The 20,280-nt window shown below is 41.7% G+C and overlaps 1 protein-coding gene and 1 long non-coding RNA gene across 2 annotated transcripts in view; both read left to right on the top strand.

Annotated features, from left to right (window-relative positions):
• Positions 1 to 1,169: 1,169 nt before the first annotated feature.
• On the top strand, positions 1,170 to 4,915 carry LOC117462471 (uncharacterized). The gene is made up of 4 exons (XR_004553824.2): positions 1,170 to 1,253; positions 2,035 to 2,273; positions 2,625 to 2,749; positions 4,826 to 4,915. It is a non-coding gene; the product is annotated as an uncharacterized lncRNA (long non-coding RNA).
• A 1,718-nt stretch (positions 4,916 to 6,633) lies between these two features.
• The window catches only part of myripa (myosin VIIA and Rab interacting protein a), a 40,248-nt gene continuing 26,601 nt past the window's right edge, over positions 6,634 to 20,280 (top strand). Inside the window, exons 1-2 of the mRNA XM_034105126.1 lie at positions 6,634 to 7,161; positions 8,261 to 8,431. Coding sequence (XP_033961017.1) covers positions 8,322 to 8,431 — 110 coding nt within the window. The 5' untranslated portion in view covers positions 6,634 to 7,161; positions 8,261 to 8,321. The remainder of the gene's footprint in view (positions 7,162 to 8,260; positions 8,432 to 20,280) is intronic.

Raw genomic sequence — 20,280 nt, 5'->3', positions numbered from 1 at the left:
CCATACAGCTCCATCAGAACAGGATAGGAAAATAATATGAGATATACAGCTGGGGGGGGGCATTGGGGGTCATTAAATGTAATATTATGGAGCCAGGGAGGGGGGTACATATTCAGACAAAACACAACATTTACAAGATTACATTTGTAATTTTAAATGAGAAAAAAACAATGAATATTTTTAGATAAAAGTAATTTATTTGCCAAAAAAGAAACTTGGATATTCTAAACTGATTAGTATAATTTAATTGGTAAACCTTATCTGTGTTGCTAGAGTTCAAAAGATGGCAAGCATTATATATACTACGTCTACTGCACACAGACACAAACTGTAAGAGAAATGCAGTCTATGGTATATACTTGTCTTATTATATTTAACTATACAAAGCGGGAAGCGCGTGAGTTAAATTCACTCTGTGATTGGCTGAGAGACAGGAGATGTTCGACTGATCCAGAGATCTATAATATAATTTCTATTATAGGGCTCTGGACTGACCCACACAGCAACCACAAGATCAATTAAGCAAAAATGTTTGCCTACGTGAAATACTTAGACGACGGAGTAAAAGAAATCGTTCCGACGTCTTATATCAAGGACTTTGACAGGGAGAAATATGTACAAAGTAACCTTGACACTGTATATTGGGTACGCTGGGAGGACGATTTCTTCAAGGGACAAATATTATTTGTAAAGGGTGAGCGATGGTGTCCTGAATACTGCATTAAAACCATAGCGTTAATAAATGACCAACTAAGATATGCTAGTTACATTTGTTATGAGTTTTGGCTAAAATGGTAGCGTTAACGTAATGGTTCTCCAACTAGCAATTGCTAGTTGGAGAACCATTTAGCTAGTTAGCGGCAAGCAAAATACTTGGCCGCTGAGTTAAACAAGCTAACGTTGGAGGCAAGCTAGCGTTAGCTGCAAACTCTCGTTAGCTGCTTGCTCGCGTGTTGCAAGCTAACGTTAGCCGGAAGCTAGCGTTAGTTGCAAGCTATTGCCGCTGAGTTAAACATGTTGCTTTGCGACAGAAGACAAACGACTCAAACAACGAACTTTTTATAATATCCCATAATGTACATGTAATACGTATTGCAGATGTTAAGTACTTACACTCAGTGTTATTTCTTCCAGACACAAAAGAAGACATCGAGCAGCAGCTTTCGGAGGGTAAACGCGTCCGAGTGAGGAAATTGAAAGAGACCACTCCCCCACGTGCATCCTCAGAGAAAGAGGAAGCCAAGAGTTCAAATGTATATTTTCAATGTAAACTACTACTATGATAATACGACTTAATCGCTACCAGTGTACAATTAGTATTTGCAATAAGAGTAAATGGTTTAACTATTTAATAATACAACTCAAATAAATTACATGTTTATACATATATATATATTATATATAGAGGATATTACTTTATTTTTTTGAACACGGTATTTATTGTGAAATACATGCCTTGTACATGTCATAGGGGGGAAATATGCCCTAGTGTTGGATACTTTATCCAACTAAGATATTTTAATTAGGTACAAAAAAGTGATATTACAGTGTAAAAGTCCTGCATTCATAAAGTTATTCAAGTTGTTGAATAAAGTAAGATGTTTAGGTAAAGTAAACCTAAGTAATAGTTAAAATGTATTTTCATCAAAATGTACTTAAAGTACTCAAATGGAATAGTACATTATTGGATTATAATTATTAATGTACTTTAATGTTGCAGAAAATAAATGTGAATCTCAATAAAGTGTTATCTTAACCTGTAAGAATGCATGATACATTATTTGTTGATTGCATTTTGTAGTATATTTCTTAATCTTTAAAGTAGGTAAAACTATGAAATATATGTTGTGGATTAAATAGTACAATATTTTACTCAGAGATGTAGTGGAGTAGTTGTCAGAATTAGCCAGAAATGGACACCATCGGGCAAATTAAATCTACCCTGGACAAAAGCATTTTGATAAAATGTATTCAGTTACTGTTGTATTATACTATGTTGCCTTTGTCTAATTGTGCTTTTATCCATGTTTCCAGAAAATACAAAAAAAAAATACAGAAGATGCCAAAACAAAAAATCTCTTGGCCATACTGCAGGAGAGAAACAAACAAAAACAATTGTCTCCACTCTGCCCAACACAAAAAAAAAAGAAGAGCGAATATACTCCCTCCGATGAGTCCGATGATGATGGAGCGGTTGTGCCTCAACAACTGTTTGAGGAGGCAAAGCACAAACAACGCCTCTATCAAAAGAAATGTAATGAAATGCAAAAAAAGTAAGTCATATAAGGTTTTTAGTTAAAGTATGTATGGCATATTATGATAGACAAATCATAAACATTTTCTATTGTCTTTGAGTCATGAAATTATTATATTTCCAAAGTGTCTGCGTTTCAGTTCATTGTATGATGTGATATTTGTCAACATTGCATGGTATGAGGCTGTTACTTGTTTAAGACGTTACATCATTACAATATACCATCCAGTTTCGACCTTTCAGTGAATGCTGAATATTAACAACATGTGTGCAAGTGGACTACGACTATAGATAACAAACTACTAGATGTTACTTAATATTTGTTTTTCTTGTAAATTAGCTACTCATAACATATTCCCTTCTGTCTTAGGCTGGAGGAGCAGGAGAAAATGACAGCAACTGTCAAGGCAGAAAATGACACACTGCGTGTTTTAAATATACAGTTGCAGCAACATCTGCTCAAACAGCTGAACCCCATAGCAGATGAAATTAGTGGTGAGATCTGATTTTTTTTCCTTATTACACTGTCCTTATAGGATGCCATTTGATCAAAATGTTGAATTTGTCATGGTTGATTCCTGAAAGAAAATGTGATAGTCAAAGATTGAAGAATTATTTAATTACATAAAATGTTATAACTTTTTTTCTGTAATTATGAATAATTGTATCCCTTAAAATAATGTATCCACTAATGAACAATTATGATGCAAACAATATGTGTTTGAACAAGTTTTGTCCCATAATATAATTGTATAGACTTTCGTAGACTAGTTTCCAGAAATGGGAATAAACTGTATCTACTTGCTAGGCTAAGCGGTAAGCCATTTTTAACTATTGATTGAGAGATGTTTTTTATGATGAGTTCAGCAGAAGAAGCAACCCCTATATATTGTTTATTTCATTTCATTTTGGCACCATGGCAGAGGCAAATATAGAGTTAATGTGCAGAGATTATAATGTCCCGTTTACTAAAATATGTATTGTTTTATGTTTAGTTGACAAAAGTTACTGAGCTACATTTCCTGCATTCAAGCATACATCTGAAGACAATAGTTGTGTCCCCCTTTGGCCACAAGGGGGAGTATATATAATATATATATATTGTAGTGCCGAGAGATATGGAGTCAGAGGCGGTGCAAGGAAGGTGCAAGAATAGTTATTTATTCACAAGCTGCAAAGGACATGTTGTCGGGTCGACCAGAGAGAGAGCCAAGAGGGCACACCTATTTATAGGTAACCCATAACATGTCCGTGTGGGAACAATAACCGCAACTGTAGTTCCAAGTATGAATTATGTCCCAGTGGTTAAATAGGTGGCCACCACACAAGCCCCCCCAGAATTCAAACATGGCAAAAAAATATATCCCCAAGTCCGTGGAGGAAACATCACAAGGGCCGAGGAGGGTGTGGCTGCAGGTGAGGACCGGGCCATGGAACGGGCCACGAAAGGGGGCCGCAGGAGAGGGCAGGGGCCCTAACGAGGGCGAGGGCACCCACACCGGGGGCGGGCCGTCGTAAGGGGGCCGCACTAGGTGTTGCGGAGAACCCAGCAGGAAAGAGGGCAACCCGGCCGCTGCTAGCCGTTAGCTGTAGTGGTTAGCTGTTAGCTGGTGTCGACGGCCGCTAGCCGGAAGCCGTTAGCTGGCTGCCATGGGTAGCTGCTAGCCGTCGTTAGCCCCTCGTGGTTAGCCGCTAGTCGTCGTCAGCCCGCGCAGCCAGGACGTGCAGTCGCACGCCCCGAAGAAACAAGCCCACGAGGTAGCAATCGGTTTGCTGGTCGACCCAGCAGGTCGTGCATCGTCCCCCTGCTGGTTGGAAAGCCGATGCAGGAACGGCGAGCAACGTCCCCAGCTCTTCTGCGGGCGCGCACCGAGGCTCAGTCCGCGTGCCGGTGGCAGCCACGGACGATTCCAAAAATCCCCGGCATTTCGAGAAAGAAACATGAGTTCCTTTTGCCGTGTTCGGGTCCGTCCCGGAAACTTCTCGAGACTTGTCAGGGTCACCAGTGTAGTGCCGAGAGATATGGAGTCAGAGGCGGTGCAAGGAAGGTGCAAGAATAGTTATTTATTCACAAGCTGCAAAGGACATGTTGTCGGGTCGCAGCCCGGGTCGACCAGAGAGAGAGCCAAGAGGGCACACCTATTTATAGGTAACCCATAACATGTCCGTGTGGGAACAATAACCGCAACTGTAGTTCCAAGTATGAATTATGTCCCAGTGGTTAAATAAGTGGTCACCACAATATATTGTATATATATATATATATATTGTATAGATGTTGCAACTATACAGAGCTTTGGCAATACTATATGTAACTGAGGTCATGCTAATAAAGCTATTGAATTGAATTGAGTATACCTTTAAGTGATCTGTCAGGAGGAAACAAAGGTTCGCCAACACATTACTCTACTGCTGAGAAAGGCTGTACAAAGACGTGAAACGATGTGCTGCAATCTGTGTATTTTTGAAGAATGCCAAGTAAAGGAAGAAAGTAATAACTATTCTGTTTACAGTTCTGTCATCACATAATTTAATACGATTTGTTAAAACATTGTTGTTTCTTATTTTCAGTTTGCTTCATGCAGTGGCTGTACGAGAAATACGTGGAAGACCAAGAAATGCTGGCCGGATTGGCAAAGACCGGAAGATACATATACAGAAGATAATGGATATAACAAGAAAAAGAAAAAAATACATTTTTTATTTTTTTTATTTCTTTGTTGCCATTTACATTTTGAATTATATTTGTTATTTCTAAATCAAATGCATCTATTATAGATGATATATTTATTTAGATGTAGGTTTTTTTTGTAATATTATTGTATTGTTAATGTATAATTTATTAAATAAAAATACTGTTATGAACACTATGTCTTTATTTTGATAGTTACCAGAATACATTGTATATTTAATACTAACATAAGCTGGTGATAGATAAATTCTGGTCTGCTGAAAAAACCAGCATGGACCAGCCTATGTTGTGTTTTGGTCACCAGCATGGTCCACCAGCATGGACCAGCATGATCTACCAGCATGGACCAATGCTGGTGGTCCATGCTGGTAGACCATGCTGGTGACCAAAACACAACATAGGCTGGTCCATGCTAGTCAACACCATGCTGGTCCATGCTGGTTTTTTCAGCAGGGTTGAACTCCAAAATGGATATCCTCATTTCAACACCTCCACCCACTACAATCACACGCCCCAATGTTATAATTAACTAATATGTAACTCTCTCCACCCCGGATAAAAGCACGGTAAGAAGCCCCTTTTCTCTAATTCCACAACGTTGGAGGAAATAACATGAGGAGAACGGATTAATAGGCTGTTCGTGGTTAACGTGTGTTGCTAACTTTATCCGGCATTCTAGCCTAATCTGTTATCTGTAGACGTTAAATATACTGATTGAAGGGATAATCCACTAACATCCTTTAATACACATGTGTAGTTAATTTGATTCAGATGTTCTGATAATATCCGCAATATAAATCTTTAAACGTCTTCTTACCTTTAAAAGTCCATCACCAACGGTCTATTATGCCTACAACTCTACTGCGCTGCTAGCCGCAGATCCTCTCAATAGTTTTCACACTATTGAGAGGCTCCACGATCCGCCATTGCTGTAAAAAACTGGTCCATTGGAGTGAACGGAGATGTCATAACTCTTCTCTGGGCGGGGTCGGACATCCAACCCCGCCTTTTATCCGACCCCGCCCCATTCCTCGTTCCGCAGCGAGGACCTTCTCAACGAATGCTGTGCTTCCATGAGCGTCAAATCCCGCCGCAGATGGGAATACATTGCAATCAGTTGAAAGCTATTTGCGTCCCTTTATGAAGCTGAAGGAGCCTAGGAGCGTCACAACTGCACGCCACGGACACTGACCAAACGTCGCTCCTGGACGATTATGGAGTGAGAGTGTGTTGGTTTGGGGGTGCGGGTGCTGCAGCCGAGTACCCCCCCTTCCCGCGTCCATTCGCGATGTTATTGCTGTCTCGCAGACCGCACGCAGCAAGCAGGAAATGAATCCAGCTCACACTGTCCGCTCCTCGCAGCAGCGAGCCGTGCCATTTTCTGGTTGCTAACGCCATTGTTACACTGTGTAGGACAGAGAGTGAATACCATGGTGAATACACATACTAGTATGAGAAACCAATGTGAGTTTGAAAAATTGCACAATATAAATCTATTCTAGTATACCTCAACAATGGAATTATGATCAGTAGAAATGGCCATGACATGGGACCTTTCATCACAAACCTCAACTGTAATTCTCCACCTGACCGCTAGTAGCCCTCAGTGTTTCCCGCCTCTGTCACTCACCTGCTCCTGATTAGCCAATCAGAGAGCTTCCTCGAGACACCCTCACTGTCTGCAGCTCTGAAGCATTTATCCTGTTAAAAAAAAAATAGCATTTATTTGATCCTGAAGCACTGCTTGTGTTACACATGTTACAGTTATTCGTGGAAGTCATACAGGGAACGCTATAAATCAAGAAACAGGTCAAAAGATTGGGAAAATGTGCCCAACAATTCAACGAAATGTAACGTAGCCTACAAACTTCCTCAGGAAAGTGAAACACTCCGCTCTTATCTTGTTTTTCTCAACCTTGCATCACCTCCATTTCGGCTAATTCCTTGTTCCCAGCAGAGAAACACTGGACCGGATCAGACTTGATCCTGGTTTCCCTTCAGGAACTGGGACATGCTGCACGGATCAGACCTGTGAAACTTCTCCTCAACAAAAGTAACAGCAACAGAAAAATAAAACAGGACTTTTTAAAACGTCCTATTTTACGTTGTATTTTAATCGTTTTGTGGCTACACTTCACACAATTCACGAGAGGAGTAAACTGAAGGTGCCCCGTTGGTCAATTTCACTCAGCGAGGACAACACACGCCGAGATCGGTGAGTTTGTATTCATTTTTTTTGCTAATTAAATATCTTTGTTGTCAACATCCTGCTCAAAAATCACAGTCAACACACTACAATATTTCCATACAAATCGTCTTCAATTGTGTTTCTTATTCCAATTTTGATACACTGATATTTGTTCAACATCTTAGTTACATAATTCACGAGATTTGATGCGTAACATGTACAATAAGTATGGATCATCGCTATAGTTAACACTGAGATAAACGGTGTTTCTTGTAGTGGCAGTCTGGCACTATATCTGACCTCCACATCCACAGAGACTCACTGCAGCCTCTGATCTGCTGCCATGTTTGCTTAGAGAAAAGTGTGTTCCACTTTATCAGAGAGAGATTTGCTCCTCAGGAATGCTGATGCGGAAAACACCAAATCCTGCTCGGTGTTAATACCTCTGATTTACTTGTAAGTGGCTTGTTGGACCTCCAAATGCGTTTAAAGTGCTTACTGTTCTGTGGTTAACTCTATAATATCAACTGAGAGGTTGAATATCTGCATAAAATGTTTAGAAAAACAGATTTCTTTATTTGTATTCACTGTCATACACCTGCAGGAAGTATTCCAGTTATGCATTATGACTCTGAGGGGCACTTTACAACAATAATACTAATATTTCAACACAATGTCTCTTTAACAGGTACAGTTTATAGCTTTTTATAAAAGAAAAACATACTTTATAATATCATTATTTCATTATGTCATTATGTTTTTATTTTACTCGCTGAATTTATAATTTTAGTTGATGCATTGCTGTGCTTTAATTTAGCAGTTGGTAAATGTGAAACTCATTTTTCACAATTTACTGGTTTAGGTAGTTTGTAAATGTTACCAATCTAATCCTATTAAACAAAGTCCTGTCTTTAACCATAATATAACATCAAATATAGTGGAGTAGCAGTATAGAATAGAAGGAAAGGAAATACTCAGTTAAAATATAAATGCCTCAAATAAATATTTTAACTTAGTTACTTTTCTCCACTGATTATGTACAATGCACTGTTACCCTTTTTCACTGTCATGTTCTGCTCTGATTGCTGTTGTTTATTTCCTGATGTGTGTTTTTCTCCTCTTTCAGATGATAACAACAAGCCTTCTGATTGGTTAGAGCGTTGAGTGACAGCTCGAGGTTTGTCAGGATGGGCAGGAAGTTGGATCTGTCCGGGCTGACGGACAACGAGGCGGAGCACGTGCTGCAGGTGGTGCAGAGAGACATGAGGCTGCGCAAGAAGGAGGAGGAGCGCCTCAGGTCAGATACGATAATACTTCAAATGTTCTTGCATCACAGCGGCTCCATTTCCAACATCAAACAACACAAATACTCATTATACAGTACAACTGCAACCATTAGTCCACTCATTCATTAAATGACGGATAAACGACAACAATTTTGATAATCGATGAATTGTTAAACTACAATGTCTACTATATTCCTGACATTTTATTGACCAAGCAAATAATAAATGAGTAAAACAATAGTTACTTGCAGCTCTACTATGCTGTCTACCATTTCAGAAATTCTAATTCAAAGGTTTTATTGTCATAGGCATGGCAAATGGCAAGGAAATTCTTCTGACCCGAGCTCCTCCAACAATGCAACATCAGTGTTTCCCCTATATACAAATAGCGGCGGCGCCAGCCCGGTACCACACAAATAAATAATAATAAGTGGCGACCCTTTTGATTTTTGATTGTTTGTTATTTGTGTTAATAAAGGTGTATTTTGCTAAATCTTGAGACATTGCCACTGTATGTTCAAAGCCTCAAGAGCCTTTCTTGTGCTGGCAGACACATAGAAACATATGTGCGGGGCACACTTCGCACGCGCACACACTAATAAATTCCACGCGCTCACATTTTGCTGGGCATTAGTGTTAGGGTTAACCCTAACCCTAGGTGTCTTAGCACCGCTGCTATAATTCCATCCTAGGGGAAACACTGAACATATATAATAGAATACCAAAATACAGATACAAAATAGTGCAAGAAGTCTATAAGTGGTTCCCAACCTTTTTTTTTACCAAGGCACCCCTGAAAATATTTCTCGACCCCAAGGCACCCCAACCTTTTGTAGATTTAAAAACCACTTCAGAGCTTAAACTAAAAACAATAAATACACCATAAATTGGTTTTCAAATGTGTATTTAATTGAATAAAACATTTTTTAGAATTCACACATAATAACAAGAATCAGACTAAAAATGTCAACACCATTTCTATGATGAATTCAATATTATAAACAGGCCTACTACTGTAAGTAGGCTCTTTTGTTTTGGCTGAAAATAGTAGGCCTACCTGTGTAAAAACACAAATACATATCAATACAGTTATTATTTTACATTTGGATTTCAAAAGAGGCAGGCCTATGATCACTTAGATTAAATAATAACTTAATAGAATTTGAGGGATGAAACAATGCCCTCTGACCTGACTGTGGTCATGTGACTCATCAACCACATCCCAAATATGAAACATTCTGCATTTCGCTATCCAGATAATACTGATTGACAAAATCATAAATCATACAAGAAAGGCACACAAATTAACATCCAAACATAAACATTTCTCAGACCGCGGAGGTCCTGCTCCACTGACAGCCGGGTGCGGGTCTTGTTTTTGACATATGCGAGTGAGGAAAACGCCAGCTCGCACAAGTAGGAGGTTGGAAACTGTAAAAGCACCTTGATGGCACTCTCTGAGAGGGATGGATACTCGTGTCCCACAAGCAGCCAAAATATATCCAGACGTAGTTCCCTGTGCTTCAGTTTCAGGGAGCGGTCCATAGATAGCTCTGCAAGTTCATCCTGAGCTCTGCTGTTTAAACTTGTGGCTGATATTAATGACAGAGGATTAAACGGATCCCGGAGCCAATCGAAGTCTTCATTCATAGGAGGGAAATATGACTCAAACCTCTCCTCCAGCACTCTCAGGTGAGCAGCTACAACTTGTAGATAAAATGCTGTCTTGTGCGCTGGGTCACTGAATGTCAGCGGAAACATTTCAATGTTTTTCTTGGCGACTTAATTTTGCCACAGTCTTAACTTGGATCGGAAATTATTGAGTTTTTCTGTGGCTGTCAGGATATTCTCATTCTTCCCTTGCATTCTGATGTTGAGGTCATTGAGGTGGCTACAAATATCTGCCACATATGCAAGCTTAACCCACCACGATTCATCATCCATGTGTTCTTTGTAGGGTAAGTCGTGCTCATTTGCAAATGCAACAAGTTCGTCGTGGAGCTCGTAGACACAGGACAGCACCTTGCCCCGTGACAGCCAGCGGACCTCCGTGTGCAGTAAAAGGCCATGGTGCTCAGCCCACCATCTCATTGATTGCACAATGTGCTGAACAACCGCGACTTCAGCGGACGGGACTTGATGTAGTTCACTATTTTCACAGCTTGTTCTAATACTGCAGTGAAGTCTGGTGGCATAGCTTTGGCGACAAGGGCTTCTTGGTGTAACATGCAGTGGGTTATCTGTACATCAGGATTTACCTGTCTCACTTTATTTACAAAGCCTTTCACCCGCCCCGTCATTGAGGCAGCCCCGTCGGTGCAAATGCTGTGGCACATCCCCCAGTTTAGACCCTGTTCTGTCAGGTAATCAGCTGTGGTCTTGTACATTTTCTCTCCGGTTGCATGTGTGTGTAACTCTTTGCAAAAAAAGAAGTTCTCCTCAATGGATTCTCCGTCAACATATCTCACGTTGGCAATGAGTTGACAGTGGCCACTTATGTCTATTAAATCATCAACTTGCAGAGCGAATTTGCCACTTATCTGTATTTTTTCAGTTAGGACAGTTTCTATGTCTACTGACATGTCATCGATGCGACGTTTGATTGTATTGTTGGATAATGGAATTTTATCGATTTCTTTAGTAGCATCTGGCCTTATCATTACCCTGACAATTTCCTTACATGCCGGTAGAATGAGGTTTTCCGCGATAGTGTGGGCCTTTTTTGCCTTGGCGATTAACTCAGCAACCAAATAGCTGGCCTCTTGTGCTTTGTCAGAGACACGTAGAGACGAAAGCATACGTTGACTCTGCTTCTCATTTTGTGATTTCAGTCTCTGGAAATACTCAATGTCCTTGGAATTATAAGAAGGATGTTTTGTGCTAAAGTGTCTTGCTAGTTTACTTGGCACCATTCCTTCGTTGGATAATTTTTCTCTGCAGATTAGGCATTCTGGCGTCGGGCAGTCAGCATCCCCAGTCCAGGAGAAACCATACCGAAGGTAGCTTTCGCTGTATTGTCTGCTTTTAGACTTCTTTTGCAACATTGTTCCATCATGTTCTGTCATCCCTGCCTGTGTTGTTGAGGGCTGGGGTGCTTCTTTATTTATTGTCACTACGTAACGATCCATCTTGTAATTATTTGGCGCGAGAATAAAAAGCTGCTCTGCACACCGTAAACAATGACGGCTGACGTAAATCATGAGAATTTAAGCGGTTTAATATTTCTAAATCTGAGCAATATATGTTTTATTAGCTTATGAACTCCATTGTACATGTAATAAAATAAAGTGTATATGAAGTGAAGTTTATTAAGTGAGAAAAAAATGTGGAACATAAAAATAAGTTTTTTGCGGCACACTTGGACAGTGCTCGCGGCACCCCAGTGTGGCGGCACACCGGCTGGGAACCACTGGTCTATATACATGTAAATAAGATATGATATGTACAAGAACAGAATATGAAATTAAATAATGTACATTAAAGGTGGGGTAGGTAATTTTGGAGAAACCAGCTCGAGTGCGCTAGAATTTAAAAATACACAACCGGAAGAAATCTTCCACTTCCTTACAGAGCCCCTCCTCCAACACACACGAACGCGCACATGACCAATGAGGGCACGAGATAAGTTTGTGCACAGATGGAAGGCTGACAGGCAGGTAGGCCATCCAGTTATTTTAGCCGGGCCGGCTAAAATGATTGGTCGTGCTTTTTACAGTACTACGGCTTCCACAGATGAATTTTTTTGATGGATTTTTTGTCAAAGCACTTCAGATATTCATTGCTATCGGGATGTTAAGAGTATTCCATGGAATATAACAAAAAGTGTATCTCGAGCCGGATTCTCAAACTTACCTACCCCACCTTTAAGACACAATTAAATACAGTTTATTGCGGTGATAACTATTTCTATGAATAATATATTGTTGAATAAAAAATATCTCTTTGTGAGTAAAGAGATATGAAAGAAAGATGTTAAACTTAATAAAATGGAAACTTTAAACCATATTGTGAAAGCAGTCACATTGGTTGGGGCTCAGTGTGCATTCGAGGCATTTTTACATCTCTAAGGGTGTTTTCCTATCCTGCGTCTCTGCTCCGGACAGGAAGTGACCTCCCTTTCCTGTTGTACTCACAATGGTTTCCTCAAAACTTCCCCAACAAAGACAGAATAAGATGCTAATTGTGTGCGAGAGACAGAGGTACATAATAGTAGGACATGATTTGTCTGCTATGTCTGCTATATAGGTTAAAAATAATAGTCGCTTAATTTCATTCTGACTCTTTTACCTGCTCCTTGTGCTTTTTATTCTTAACGCAATATTATTTTTCTGCGTACTTAACCACCAAAGCTTTTAGCCATCAGGGTACCCAATCAAAGATAACACACTGGACCACACATGCAAGATAAACCTAATGGATGTTATTTCCTAAAGAGTTCCAACAGAGGAATGCATTCATGTTCAAGGTTCTTTATTTTGTCATACGAACATATCTACAGTGTAGTTATGCCGATGAAATTCTTAGGTCACAGGCTTCTCCAACAGTGCAACACAATAACACAGTGGACGGATATCTACCCTATGGGACATTTACTTAATGTGAGGAGTATATTCATTTTTTTGGTGATGGATGCTGTTAAAGTCAACTTGTTTTTTATATGCCTGACTTGCAACAACATCACACTTTGTTTTTCATGCCTTTTTTTCTTTCCACTTTCAATGTCTCTTAGATTCAACTGCTTATTGACATCTGAAGTGTGAGCCTAGTGGCAATAACACAGAAACTGCCTCTTTCCTTTGGGCACCAAGCCAAAGAGGTTGTAATATAAACAAAAACACATATTGATTTTGCACAGTGTAAGTCAGCGTTTCTTAAAGTGTGATAGGTGGGTCGCGAAAAAATAATTTATTTATTATTTATACACTGGTGGAATATCAAAACAACGGCCCGCCCGGGGTGCAAAACGTATCAATGAAAAGCGACCCTCTACCACACAAAACAACACCTGTAGATAACCCAATTTGTGTTCTTTGAAATTGAAAAAGATATTGCATTGTGTTTGTTACTTTCGTTGCAGTTGTATGTCTTAAGTGTAATTTGGCATGCTTTTATTTTGAAGGCATTACTCTCGTTCAGTTACTATAGCTGGCTCTCTGTGAATTCATTGCTGGACGTCCAATCAGCTCCTGTCTTCACAGACTCGCAGAGAGGAGCTTCTTTCATTTAACCCTTCACATTCAAACAGAAACTGAATAGGCAGATTCAAAGGATTTATTTCTTTGGAAATGTTATTTTAAATACAATTTAATCAAGTTAATTTTGGTAAAACTATTGACAAATATTACTAAAAACATATTTAAAAAAAATATATAAAGAAACATATAATTTGTTTTAATGTTTTTAAATATTATTTTGTAGAATATCTTAGGCCCTCAGAGACAGCCTCGCCACTGGTAAAAATCTCTCATACACACGTGTGAAACGCTCTCACAGACACACACAACAGCGTTGCAGTCGGGAAGAAAAGCAATGTGGAGCGAGAGAGCAAGAGAGAGAGCACACGTTTATCTATTTAATAAAGTTGTACAAAATAAAGTAAGAAATCATTCCAATGTGTACTATAGGACAGTAAAAAGTTTAAAAGGGGAGTGATTAGTCAAATCTGGTTGGGCTCACCTCTACGCACAGCGTCGGCTCTGGAACCTTACTTCTGGATAGGGGTTGGACTCTATTCTTCTCCGGAGTTGCTCAAGATGTGAGGCGCCGGGCGGGTGTGGGGATACTCACAAGTCCCCGGTTAGGTGCTTCGTTGTTGGAGTTTACCCCAGTGGACGAGAGGGTCGCCTCCCTACGCCTGCGGGTTATGGGGGGGAAAACTCTGACTGTTGTGTGTGCTTATGCACCCAACAGCAGTTCAGAGTATTCGGCCTTCTTGGAGACCCTGGAAAGAGTCCTGTATGGGGCTCCTGAAGGGGACTCCTAAGTCTTGCTGGGAGACTTCAACGCACATGTGGGCAATGATGGAGACACTTGGAGGGGCGTGATTGGGAGGAACGGCCCCCCTGATCTGAACCGGAGTGGTGGTTTGTTACTGGACTTCTGTGCTAGTCATGGATTGGCCATAACAAACACCATGTTCGAACATAAGGATGCTCATAAGTGTACGTGGTACCAGAGCACCCTAGGCAGAAGGTCCATGATCGATTTCGTTATCGTATCATCGGACCTGAGGCCGTATGTTTTGGACACTCGGGTAAAGAGAGGGGCGGAGTTGTCAACTGATCACCATCTGGTGGTGAGTTGGGTCGAGTGGCGGGGGAAGCCTCTGGATAGACCTGGTAAGCCCAAACGTGTAGTTCGGGTGAACTGGGAACGTCTGGAGGAGGCCCAAGTTCAGGAGGCCTTCAACTCGCACCTCCGGCGGAGCTTTTCGTGCATTCCTGTGGAGGTTGGCGACATTGAACCAGAGTGGTCGGTGTTCAAAGCCTCTAATGCCGAAGCCGCGGCGGGGAGCTGTGGTCTCAAGGTCCTAGGTGCCTCAAGGGGCGGTAACCCTCGAACCTCCTGGTGGACACCGGTGGTCAGGGAAGCCGTCCGACTGAAGAAGGAGGCCTTCAGGGATTTGTTATCCCGGGGGACTCCCTAGGCAGTTGCAAGGTACCGACAGGCCCGAAGGGCAGCAGCCTCATCCGTGGCCGAGGCAAAGCAGCGGGTGTGGGAGAAGTTCGGAGAAGACATGGAGAAGGACTTTCGGGCGGCACCAAAGTTGTTCTGGAAAACTGTCCGACACCTCAGGAGGGGGAAGCAGGGAACCATCCAAGCTGTGTACAGTAAGGATGGGACGTTGTTGACCTCAACTGATGGAGTGTTGGGGCGTTGGAAGGAACACTTTGAGGAACTCCTGAACCCGACAACTCCGCCCTCTATGTTAGAGGCAGAGCTGGAGTATGACGGGGGATCAACACCAATCTCCCGGGGGGAGGTCACTGAGGTCGTCAAACAACTCCACAGTGGCAAAGCCCCGGGGGTGGATGAGATCCGCCCGGAAATGCTGAAGGCTCTGGGTGTTGAGGGACTGTCATGGTTGACACGTCTCATCAGCGTTGCGTGGAAGTCGGAAACAGTACCGAAGGAGTGGCAGACCGGGGTGGTGGTCCCCCTTTTCAAAAAGGGGGATCAGAGGGTGTGTGCCAATTACAGAGGCATCACACTACTCAGCCTCCCCGGGAAAGTTTACTCCAAGGTACTTGAAAGGAGGGTCAGGCCGATTGTCGAACCTCAGATTGAGGAGGAACAATGCGGATTGGTCGTGGAACGACGGATCAGCTTTTTACTCTCGCAAGGATCCTGGAGGGGGCCTGGAGGGGGCCTGGAGGGGGCCTGGAGGGGGCCTGGGAGTACGCTTATCCGGTCTACATGTGTTTTGTAGACTTGGAGAAGGCGTATGACCGGGTTCCCAGGGAGTTACTGTGGGAGGTGCTGCGGGAGTATGGGGTGAGGGGGTCTCTACTCAGGGCCATCCAATCTCTGTACTCCCAAAGCGAGAGCTGTGTCCGGGTCCTCGGCAGTAAGTCGGACCCTTTTCCGGTGAGGGTTGGCCTCCGCCAGGGCTGCGCTTTGTCACCAATCCTGTTTGTAATATACATGGATCGGATTTCGAGGCGTAGTCGTTGGGGGGGGGTCTGCAGTTCGGTGGACTAAGGATTGCACCACTGCTTTTTGCAGATGATGTGGTTCTGATGGCTTCATCGGTCTGCGACCTTCAGCACTCACTGGATCGGTTCGCAACCGAGTGTGAAGCGGCTGGGATGAGGATCAGCACCTCCAAATCTGAGGCCATGGTTCTCAGCAGGAAACCGATGGACTGTCCACTCCAAGTAGGGAATGAGTCCTTACCCCAAGTGAAGGAGTTCAAGTATCTCGGGGTCTTGTTCTCGAGTGAGGGAACAATGGAGCGTGAGATGGGCCGGAGAATCGGAGCAGCGGGAGCGGTATTGCAGTCGCTTTACCGCACCGTTGTGACGAAAAGGGAGCTGAGCCAGAAGGCAAAGCTCTCTGTCTACCGGGCCATTTTCGTTCCTACCCTCACCTATGGTCATGAAGGATGGGTCATGACCGAAAGAACGAGATTGCGGATACAAGCGGCCGAGATGGGTTTCCTCCGCCGGGTGGCTGGTGTCTTCCTTTAGAGATAAGGTGAGAAGTTCGGTCATCAGGGAGGGACTCGGAGTTGAGCCGCTCCTCCTTCGCGTCGAAAGAAGCCAGTTGAGGTGGTTCGGGCACCTAGTTAGGATGCCACCTGGGCGCCTCCCTAGGGAGGTGTTCCAGGCACGTCCAGCTGGGAAGAGACCAAGGGGTAGACCTAGGACCAGGTGGAGGGATTATATCTCTTCGCTGGCCTGGGAGCGCCTTGGGATCCCCCAGTCAGAGCTGGTTGATGTCGCCAGGGAAAAGAAAGTTTGGGGCTCTCTGCTGGAACTGCTACCCCCGCGACCCGACCACGGATAAGCGGGAGAAGATGGATGGATGGATGGATGGATGATTAGTCAAATATGCATAAATAAAAAGAAAGAATGCTAACTAGGTAACATAAGATAAGAATAAACAAGTTTAAATGATTTGTTGTGATCATATTCTAAAGATGTTTGGATTATTGAAAAGTATACAGCTCCCTTTCATCTGAGTGTTGAGAGCTGTATCCATATATTCATGTTGGGCTCAAAGTAGGGCTGCTCGATTATGGCAAAAATCATAATCTCGATTTATTTGGGTCAATAATTGATATCACGATTATTAAAAACGATTAACCATTTACTTTGAAAAACATCAATTTATTGAAGAAAATTATTTGAAAAGTATGTTTTTAACAGTTGATTACCCTGAACTTTAAGTATAATTCAACTGAAAAACCTATTTAAAAAATAAATAAAATCGTTTTATTTCGATTATGTTGTTTTCATAATCGTTGCAAGCCAAAATCGTAATTGCGATTAAAATATGATTTAATTGAGCAGCCCTAGCTCAAAGTGCACCAGATTGATGCATTCAACTTCAACATTTAAAAAAAATCTTCCTGGGGGTGCATGCCCCCGGACCCTCGAGGATGTGACGTCCACCACCAAATAAAGCAGGTTAAAATAATTAAATTGCATACATTTTATTTTAGTAAACACTAGGGGTGTAACGGTACACGTACCCGTACCGAAATTATTCGGTACGGGCCCTTCGGTTCGGTACACTTGTGTACCGAAGTATACCGAATGAATATAACGTTAAACGTAAAAAATTGAGAACGTGAACAACTTCTTGGAAGTAATCTCAGGTGCTGCGTCGCAGCATTCAGAGTAATTTGCTCCCATTGTGTTCAACGCGTCATAGAGCGAGCAAGTCATTTCATTGGACGAGCTGGTCAGAGGGATGAGTTAAAATGTAGTCAGTAATTTGAGGAACTGTCGAAATGGCGAACGCAGATAAAGTTGAGCTCGAAAATCCTCCAGCATCATTGAAGTCTCCGGTTTGGGAACATTTTGGTTTCGCAGTTTCGTACAAGGATGACGGACAAAGACAGGTGGACCGAACCAAAGCTGTTTGTCGGCATTGTTCAACTAAAATTGGTTTGAAAAGGCATCACCCGAATGTGAATATCACCGGTACCAAAAGACTGAAGTGCAAACCCAACTCCCGCTAGCATTTTAGCCTCCACCACTCGCAAAAACTTCAGACCGAGCCAAAGCTATTACAAACGGCAAATATCCTTATGTTGCCATGTTAGCAAAGCGCTACCTGGCTGTATCTGCTACCTCTGTCCCTAGCGAGAGGGTGTGTTCTCCACAGCAGGAGACATTGTTAGTGCCAGCTGCCAGCAGATCTGCCCTTTCGGCAAGCAATGTGGACAAGTTCATCTTTCTTTAAAAAAACATGAAAATACAATGACAAGCAAGTCATAATGTCAAGCTGGCTGCTTAGGTACTAGTACAGTACAGTTCAAATACAGATTATTTCAGTTCATCGAAAAGCTGCACCTTAATGTTTATTTTATTATATTTTATATTTATTTGAGTGAATATTCACAGTTTAATAATAATTAAAAACCCAAAACTAATAGTTTATGTTTTGTGAGTACTAGTACAGTAAAGTTCAAATACAGATTATTTCAGTTCATCGAAATGCTGCACCTTAATGTTTATTTTATTATATTTTGCATTTATTTGAGTGAATACATTATTCACAGTTTAATAATAATTTTTAAAAAATGTTATGTTTTGTGATAATTTTTTCTGCTGTACCGAAAACGTACCGAACCGAACCGTGACCTAAAAACCGAGGTACGTACCGAACCGAAATGTTTGTGAACCGTTACACCCCTAGTAAACACTGAAAACGGGTCCCACAGACCCAAACAGCACACAAAGGTTAAAGGTAGCATATAATAATGTTAAAATGTGCTAAATATATACACTGCAAAAAAACAAACAAGAGGAGTAAAAGTAGCTCACGACTTGTTTTATTTTTTGAAAGTAGCTCTCATCCTAAAAAAAGTTGGAGACCCCTGTTATAGAACGATACATTTGACAATTTTAAGCTTGGCCTACCATTTTATTGGAGCGATGAGGAACAGGTGGAGCTTGAAAAGGCCCACCTGTTCAAAGTGGGGAATGACAGAAAAAGTTTGAGAACCACTGGTGTAAGTGGAGTCAGATTCCCTTAGAACAGGGGTTCTCAAAGTTTTGATGAGTGAGGGCCAATTTAGGTACCCAATATTGGATTGAGAGCCGCCCAAGAAAAAACGGAACACAAAATAATTCCAAAACAAATCCTTTCTTTATTGTACTAACCAATTACCGCAACTCGCGAGATGCCTAGTTGCCATGCAACCAGTAGTCGAGCAAACTTTCCACCAGCTGTCATTCATAATTTAGGAATGAAAACCCAGGGGGCGCAGTTTTACCATTCTTAAATTCCATTCTAATTCTTTCTAGATACAACCATGGAAGATTAAAATATAACGCATGCATTTCAGCGTGTCACATTAACTATCGCGGGCCGCCAGAAACATTTCCGAGGGCCGCCATTGGCCCGCGGGCCGCACTTTGAGAACCCCTGCCTTAGAATAATACAAATTTGATTAGTTATATTAGTCCTCAAATTTGAACTTGTGCTTCCTTGTTTTGGTCGAACAATTTGTGAGCTTTAAATTCAAGATATGTTTTTTAAAAGTGCTCTTGACGGCTTACTCGTACCTAAAATAAGAGCAAAATTAGAAAACAATGGTGCATCCATGAACTCAAACGGTACTAACAAAAAACTAAACAAATCATGGATTCGAACAAAAACTAGAGGAAACTTTCTTGTGTAATTTCCTGTATGACGGCCATTGACATGGGGTCATGTACCATTTCCAGATATCACATCTGATGGTAAACCGTTCACGTTATGCAGGGTTTGCACTGCTTCCTCTTGTCGCTTAGTGAACTCTGACTGCATCCTGCTTTTTAATTTCTTTCTCTGACACCCTCTGAGATGAAATCCAGGAGCCGCTCTGAATGTCAAACTGCGAAGAGTCATAGCCAGACGAGGGGAAGAGTAGAAAGGAAAACAGATGAGAGATGAAGACTGCACTGAAGTTGGCTTTTCTTGTGGTTAGGGTTGCAAGACAGGGCCTCCCTTCTTCTAATGCAGAGAGGAAATGTCTCTGCTGACTGATAGCAGCATTATCTTGTAACAGTGTGTGTGAAAGAGAACTGAAATATCACACAGCAGAACTGATATTAAGCTAGATAAAATATTCCCTCCCTTACTCTCGAGGTTGTTGCATCAGTATAATTACTGCAGGTAATTTTACTCATAAAAAAAGAATATT

Source organism: Pseudochaenichthys georgianus, chromosome 17 (assembly GCF_902827115.2).
Source record: "Pseudochaenichthys georgianus chromosome 17, fPseGeo1.2, whole genome shotgun sequence".
NCBI classification, from domain to species: Eukaryota; Metazoa; Chordata; class Actinopteri; order Perciformes; family Channichthyidae; genus Pseudochaenichthys; species Pseudochaenichthys georgianus.
Note: the sequence above shows the minus strand (reverse complement) of the source record. Positions and strands in the feature narration are given on the sequence as shown.